Source organism: Alligator sinensis, unplaced genomic scaffold (assembly GCF_000455745.1).
Source record: "Alligator sinensis unplaced genomic scaffold, ASM45574v1 scaffold61_1, whole genome shotgun sequence".
Lineage (NCBI taxonomy): Eukaryota > Metazoa > Chordata > Crocodylia > Alligatoridae > Alligator > Alligator sinensis.
Window position 1 is genome coordinate 2,942,257 of NW_005841986.1, and position 7,963 is coordinate 2,950,219.

The window sequence follows — 7,963 nt, forward strand, 5'->3', positions numbered from 1 at the left end:
GTCCCATGCCAGCTGCGGGAGCAATACAGACACAAGGCGCTCCATACCCTCCCTTATGGACCACCAGTACATGCCAAACGGAGACAGGGCAGAGCTCCAACCAGCTGCAAAGCTTGGGCAGCCTCGGTCTGGGGGGACGGCTGGCTCTCAGGTTGGGTTTCTTCTCCGACACAAGCTGACAATAAAAACAGCACAGCACCATTTTGCACCCCCTCCCCTTCCGAAATCTCTGCTCTCTGGCCCTGTGATAGCTGAAAGGGAGATGCCCGAAGAGTTAACATGGGACAATCGGCGAGCAGTTAGTTCCTCTTAGCTCAGCCTCCAGCTCCCTTTTCATTAGGAGCTGTGATACTGCGCTGTCTTGAATAGGGACTTTGCTTTCAAAGGGAAGGGAATCGATTGGTCTCTTACCGGTTGACTTTGCTCAAACAGCATGTGCCAGGCAGCAGGGATAATAATGCAGACGCTGCAAAGAGTGAAGCGAGCTCAACTCCCGTATCCCCCCCGCCCCTCCACCCCTTCCCCTCCCCGTCGTGCTGGTTAATGACTTCCACGTATAACGACCTGCCCTTCCTCTTTGCAGCACCCCTCGTGGACTCCAGCAGTGGGCACAGCAGCTCGGCCATGCTGATGTTGTTATCCGTCGTGTTTGTCGGCCTGGCTGTTTTTTTAATCTACAAATTTAAAAGGTATGTCGAGGACGTGTTGGTGAACGCCAGCTGTTGCCCAGAAGGCCTCGCAGAGCCAGGCCCAAAATACAGCGCTTACAGTTGGCGGGGAGCTGGTTGTGGACGTGCATTAGGGAATGGGGGGCCAAAACATCAGCGGGGGGCAAAGCGGTCTTCAGAGGAGCTTCATCGGGTTGGAGCAGCAGGGAGATTGCGCTTGCTGATGGCGTCGCAGCTCAGCACCAGCTGAGGGTGATGAGCTCTCAATTGCAAAACCCACCTCCATGCTGGAAACCATGTACTGGTGGCCAGTGGCCTGCACTGGACCGACTAAGCCGTCACATTTCCAGTGTCACTCCCGATTCCCCACGCAGGGAGCATTTGCAGCGCAGCCCCCCTGTGACCCGGTGTTTCTGGGGGATGACTTGCATCATGGGGTGAGGAAGGGGAGGGGAAAAAAAAAATCACCTTGAAGCCTTTTGGGCCAGATTCAGAGTTGCTTCGGGTCATCCTTTCAATGGGTGGAAAGCCAGGTAAAAGGAGGATATTAGCACGAGGATTTCCCACCCGATTTGCACCAGTGGGGAGCGTATTTGGTTTGTTGAGGGCCTAGCTGTATCTGATAGGGACTGGATCAGAAGCGGGGTCTGGAGGGGTTGCCCTGCGGCCTGCAGGAAGGATGGGAGCATCCGTTCCTGTGGATGCTTTTGGACGAAACGTTTATTGCCTGGTTGCCCCTGGTTACAGGGAGCCGGACTCAATAATGCAGGCAGTCCCTGCCAAATCCGTGCATTTCCCACTGCTGCACGGTCCCCAGAGACTGTATTTTCATCTCCGCTCAGCGCTCGGCAGAGCCGCCGATGTGATGGTCCACCCCTCCCATGCAGGCGAAGGCCGCCTCACCCCTCCCATGCAGAGTCCCCCTGCACGCAGTATATGAAGCTGCACACACCGGTTGCTTGGTGCTCGGGGGCTTCCCGGCCAGATTTGCCGAGCTGCCAAAGCATCAGATGATTTTCTTTCCACCTTGACGTGCTTCTGCGGCCCCGAGAAACAAGTTGCATCAGCACCAGAGGAGAGTTTGAACCAGAGCCCTGCACTAACCCTCCTCACCCCCCATTAGTTGAGGGGGGTTTGTTAAAAAAAAACCCTGAACCCGCTCAGCCCTCAGATCGTTATGTCTCCATAGAAACTGTGGGATCCATATCCGCCTCCCGCAGCTTAGCGGGGAGTTTACAGGAGCAGCGAGGTCTCGGTGGGGGCGTGGGATGGGAGCAGGAGGCACCAGGAGCAGGAATCGGTGGTGTTAAACTAAGCAAGAAGGCGCTTTGATGCGACTTTTACATGCAGAAGCTGCTCCCCAGCAGCAATAGGCACGAGCTGCACTCTGCTGCCTCGAGTTATCAGACAAGAATCGATCTGGCGAGTAGATCACGTGCTGAAGGGGAACTGTCCTTAACTAGATAGAGCTTTAATTTTTTTTAGGCTCTTCCTAGCATCCAGTGAGGCACTGGCTAAGTTCAATATGCCGACGTCCCCAGTTCTGCTCGCTGGCGAAGAACTGTGTGGGACTCACGTCTGCCATCTGCTTTCCGCATCCCCTTCCCCTCTGGCCACGAATCATTTTTAAGCCTCTGTTTCCCAAGTCGGAGCTCTCTTTGGACAGATTCACCTTTCTTTAAGTGTCTTTCTCTGACTTTTCTTTAGTGCTGGGTACATTTGTGCCGCATCAAGTCGCGTTGGGGTTACAGACACCCTTGGCGGGGCTGAAGGGGAATGCTCAGAGGGACCCTAACTCTGGATCAGCACCACCAGCTGATTTCTGTTTGAATAAGTTTCTACTCGTGTCTGAGCTTTTAATTTACGAAGTCAGGGGGAGGCTTTGCTCCTATCCCATGTGCAGGAACGCTCCTGGTGACTTCAGGGGCTCAGGATGAAGCCCTCCGCACTCGTGTTATTTAATCTGTTCCAAGGCAGAGTTTCAGGTCTCCAGCCCTCCTCCACTTGTCACGTCCTTGGGCCTGAAGCCAGATCCCTGCTGCTTTGCTGGGTTGGAAGCAGCTCTTCAATACAGCGGCAGCTTTTTTGGCTGGGCCTGCACCTGGGATGTTGTACTAGCTGCTTTGCCAGGCGTGGGAGGTGCACTGAGATGTGGCTCCTTGCAGTATCCAGAGGCTGAGCTTCTCTTGCTATTTTTTTTTTTTGCTGTATACAATCCTATTTTTTTTCCCCTGCCCCATTGCTGGGTCTCTCTGGGGTTCAGTAAAAGGGAAACCAGCTTGATAAAGAGCAGAGGCCAAACCTTGAGTTCCCTGAAAGTGGAAGAGGGGCTGGAGAGCTTCGTGTAGCTCCTTGGACAGCCATCCCTTATAGTTCAGGTGTAACATCTTGGACCCTAGCCACAATCCCTCCAGGTGCTGGGCACCTCATCCTTTCCTCCCAACTCTCCCCGGCTGCAGTGCAGGATAAGTAGCCGACGTCACGGTGCTGACTCGACTCCCTGTTCCTGACTGTCGTACAAAGCTGCGGGGTGTTGCACTCAGGAGGAGTGCACTGAAGTGTACTCCCGTAAGTACAAATTCAGGTGCTAGGAATACTCTTTGTCTGTGAACAAGACGCAGCAGCGACAAGTGCTAAGGTCAGGAGGAAATCAGAAATCCAGAGGAGCAGCAGAAAGTGGGGAAAAAAAAAAAAGGGTTGAGCGCCGGAGAAACTCACTGCCTGCCTTGATCAGAAATGAATGTGCACGACAGCTCTGCATGGAGAAGGGGGCATGGAGCAAGCGGTGGGCTCTCACTTCCTGGGCTGCAGAGGTCCATTAGCGGTGTGTACTTTGATGATTAGCTGGAGTCCCCGGCTGAATACTGAGCTGGTGTTTAGAGAGCTTAGGGGAGCTGGCAGCTGCCTGGGTTTTTAATTCAGTAAATTTCCAGAACTGGCACTCCACGGGCTCACCCGCAGATGCCTGATTAAGAGGCTGCAAAGCAACAGGCTCAGCAGGTGGGTCAGAAACCAGAAAGTGCCCATCATAGAGCTATGGCTGGGCAAGGAGAGACAGAGCAAGGGTGGAGGCAGAGAGAGAAAGAGAAAGGTGGAGAGCATGTGCATGTGCGCTCACATGCACACGTGTGTCCCATTAAAGGACACCTTTTGCTTATACCTTTTGCAGGTGCTGAAATACAATGGGATAATGGGTGCGCTGCAGGTGCTGGGGGTATGGGAATGATATGAGCATCATATCATTCCCATATGATAGGAGAGTGTGTGTGTGTGTGTGTGTGCGCGTGTGTGTTGGGGAGAAAGAGGACAATGCACATGGCTGTGCAGGGTCAGAGAGGGCACATCTGGCCAGCTTTCTTTTCTCCGTGGCTCTCAGAAGAAGCCGGAGGCCGTTGAGCTGGTCACATCCAGGCTCCCTGGATCTTCAGGCATAAACATTGTCTTCTGGATCCTTTGTTGTGTGGCTTGTTCCCATCCGTACTCAAACCTTGGGCTCCTCTGAGTGTCCTTCTCCCTTCCCTACCCATCGCTGCAGGTCCTTATACCCTCTTACTGGGGTAGTTGTCCCCTTTCTTGATTGCCATCCTTTCCCCCCAGTTGGCTTGGGTGTTTGCTGCCATACAGAGGCAGTATTTTTATTTGACAAGGCCTCTGAAGCCTAACGACATCAGAAAATCAGCTGTATTAATTCTGCAGATCCAAGCGCGTAATCTGCAGTCGCGTCATTTCAAAGAGCGGAGTCCGGTTGTAGCACGGCGTAGCTCCTTCTCGGATATGGCGAACTTTTAAGGTGCGAGTTACCAAAGGATGTTATACCTGTTAAGTGCTGCTGCCAGAGAATCGTTGCGTTGGCCTGTTGATGACGAAGGATGAGCGTAAAACTCGGGGCCAGAAGTCACGGTTTAAGATCAGCAGAGCTCCGTTTTGAGTCAATTGGGCTAGTTGCTATATTGCTATATATGCTAATTGCTATATATGCACGATGATCTGACTCTCTGAGCCCTTCCAACACCTAAGGGATTAGCGCATAGAGGCAGTATTTTACAAGGAAGACATCTGCTTTGGTTGTCTTCCTTATGGAGCCCAAAGAGTTTTCCCGTTGCAGCAATGCAAGGCACAGCACCTTTCCAGCAGCTTAATGAGAGATGTTCACTGCCACCTTGCAGGAGGTCACTGCTTACACCCGAGATCTGAATTCCTTGGTGCGTTTCCGCACACCGCTCATGGCATCCTGAAATTACATCCCAGCTCGGGATCATCCTTCTCACCATCCATGCTGCAGGCGGGGGACGTCCCCAAAGCCACATTAATCCGAGCACGCCGGCTTCCCTTGGGAAAGGGGTACCATCGCTTTCCTTTGCTCATTGCCACAAACCAGGAGGCAGAGAACAGCCCTGACGGAGGCTACGAACCCTTTCACCCAGTGAGAGCACCAGAGCTTGGCAATGGGGATGAGCCGGACCAGGCTTTTTTCCTGAATAAATGGCATCATTAAATAGATTTTTAATCCTCTCCCCCCCCCCCCCCCCCCGCTTGCATCATTAGCTGCCTAATTTACATGCACAGAACTGACAGTTGCAAATGATCCTAATTAGTTGCGTACATGTTCACTGGGCTAAGCTGCATGTGTGGTGCCAGCCGCCTGCCGGGCGCAAGATTGGCAGTGGTGGACCCAGGACATGCTGCTGAATCCTTGAAGGCTCTGGTGAAGGGGAGAAAATGGCCAGCTTTGCATTGAACATGCAAACTTGGGCTTCAGAAACCCGTTGGTTCAAGTGCTGGGTGCAGTCCATTCCTATAGGAAGCAACAGCATCCCAGCGCTCTGCACTAGGCATAAAATAGTCCATAACCATCCTTCTGTGCATACTGCACTATGGGGGGAGCTAAGTCTTGCCTTAATGAGCTCCGGTCAAAGGTCACAGCTTAAAAAAGGGCCTTGTGTATCCTTCTCCCATGCAGGAAAATCCCGTGGATTAACTTCTATGCTCAGGTCCAGCATGACAAAGAACAGGAAATGATCGGGTCCGTCAGCCAAAGCGAAAACCCCCCCAAAATCACTCTGGGTGAATTCACTGACCCCGAAGAGCTAATGGACAAAGAGCTGGACACGCGGGTTATAGGTAAGGGGATGCAGCCTGCTGGGGCCTCTTCCTAAGCGGTGCTTGACGCGGAGCGCGCGCTGAATCCCCGCAGGGGCTGGCGGTCTGTATTGCCAGGGTCCGAGGACCTGGACGTCATGGTAGGGAGGGCCGGACACAGGCATGAGCAAACCGGGCAGCTGCCTGGGGCCCAGACAGAAAGAGGGCCTCAAAATAATAATCAGACAATGGAAAAAAAAATGACCATCGTTATCTCTGGCAAAGGGGGACCCAAGACTAAAAGTTCATCCGGGGCCACCAGGAGTCTAGGTACGGTGCTGGTGGTAGGGGCAAGACAGCCATGTCTGGGGTTGAGAAGCATCTCCATCCAAAGCATCTTAGCAGGAAACTTGTCTGGCTTTGCATGTGTTTTCAAAGTTTTCCAGCTTTGTTTCCATACTGGGGACCCCCCTTCTATCTGCTCATGATCTCCCTACAATATGTGATGACTTACGAACATTATGACTTCTTTTTTCACGTCCCACCCCTGGAGGACGACCCAATTGGACCCCACATTCACTGCAGTATCAGGCAGCTGGGTCCCCTTCATTAAGTCTATCGTCCCACACTTTTAGGTCCTCATGAGCTGTCTCCCAGGGACTTGCACATGCAGACTGCGGAGGTGTGCATGTTTCCTGACCCCCTTTCCCCCCCACTTGTCTCCTCCAGGAAGCATCTCGACAATTGCTAACAGCGAAAGCACAAAGGAAATCCCCAACTGCACTAGCGTTTAATACTGAGGATCCACTTGGTCTACAGCATTTCTGACTTTTTATTTGTAATTATTATTATTGTTATAATTATTATTATTGAAAAAAATTATATGTCATTATTATTTGGGAGGGAGGCGGGGGACGGGTCTTTTGTTTACCAGGGCCACATTCATAAACGGAAGGGGACACTTAGCGCTGGGGAAATGCCCACTGGTTAAAAATAAAAGGCTAAGGGATTCGAATGCCCGGTTCACATTCAGGTGAATGGGAATCAGGCACCTAAATCTCTTAGGCAGATTGGAAATCCTTACCCAAAGTGACAGGGAAACGGTCCTGCTCCGTACTCGGTGGCGAAGCAGCCGCCTTGTCCTACGAGTGTCAGGCTGAGATGCCAGATCCGATGCTGCAGCACTCCGAGCCCCCTCCCTCTCGTCTCACAGGGATGGGCAGGATTAGATCCGCCGCTGTTCACCTCGGCCGTCTTTTAAACGATGGGGAAAAAGAAATAGAAAAAGAAATAATGGCCACAAGCTAGTAGAGAGCAGATTTAGATTGGACATTAGGAAGAACTTCTTCACAGTTCGAGTGGCCAAGGTCTGGAACGGGCTCCCAAGGGAGGTGGTGCTCTCCCCTACCCTGAGGGTCTTCAAGAGGAGGTTGGATATGTATCTAGCTGGGGTCATCTAGACCCAGCACTCTTGCCTGCTGATGCAGGGGGTCGGACTCGATGATCTATTGAGGTCCCTTCCGACTCTAACATCTATGAATCTATGAAAAAGAAACCCACAAAGCAACATCAGCCGGTGAGCAGGAGGGACGCACGTCTAGGTTTATGAATGAGGCCCTGCCCCCCCTGTGCATGTTAATAGCAAGGATGCAGACGACCTACTGTAGATAATGACAATGTACATAGCTTTTTATTTCTTGGGAAATAATTTAATGTTTAGTAAAAGAAAAGTTTAACGAAAAAGAATGACAAACCACACACACACACGCACACACCCCCCTACACATGTGCACACCCACACACGTGCCAACCAAGCAAGGACCCACGGCGAGCTCTTGTGCGACATGTGGGTTCACAACGTGTTGCAATTGTCTGCCAGGCTTCCAGCTCTGCATATAAATGACATGATGGTTTTTCTTTTTTCCTTCACTGGAAGACACGCAGTGTAATTTTTGAAGAGCAGGAGCAACGTTAGGAGGGTATGAGGTTTTCACCATGATTTTTCTCACCTTTCCATCCACATCACTAAAGCAAAACCGCCGTCCTCTGTCATCCAGTAGTGACTCTCATGAGAGCATCATAGAGATGAAGAGAAAGGAGCGTCAACGTACTTGGAGTTCATCCTGGGTTTGAATAAGGTGTCGAAAGCCAGCCTAAGTCCTGTGCCGTCTTGTAACGGCGGGCCACCTTCTGATTCCTCACACTGCCTCTTCCGA

The 7,963-nt window shown here is 51.9% G+C and overlaps 1 protein-coding gene across 1 annotated transcript in view; it reads left to right on the forward strand.

Annotated features, from left to right (window-relative positions):
* The window catches only part of SORCS3 (sortilin related VPS10 domain containing receptor 3), a 355,271-nt gene extending 348,711 nt beyond the window's left edge, over positions 1–6,560 (forward strand). The window contains exons 24-26 of the mRNA XM_025201218.1: positions 584–689; positions 5,629–5,789; positions 6,477–6,560. Of these exons, the coding sequence (XP_025057003.1) occupies positions 584–689; positions 5,629–5,789; positions 6,477–6,541 (332 nt within the window). The 3' untranslated portion in view covers positions 6,542–6,560. The remainder of the gene's footprint in view (positions 1–583; positions 690–5,628; positions 5,790–6,476) is intronic.
* The last annotated feature ends 1,403 nt before the right edge of the window (positions 6,561–7,963 follow it).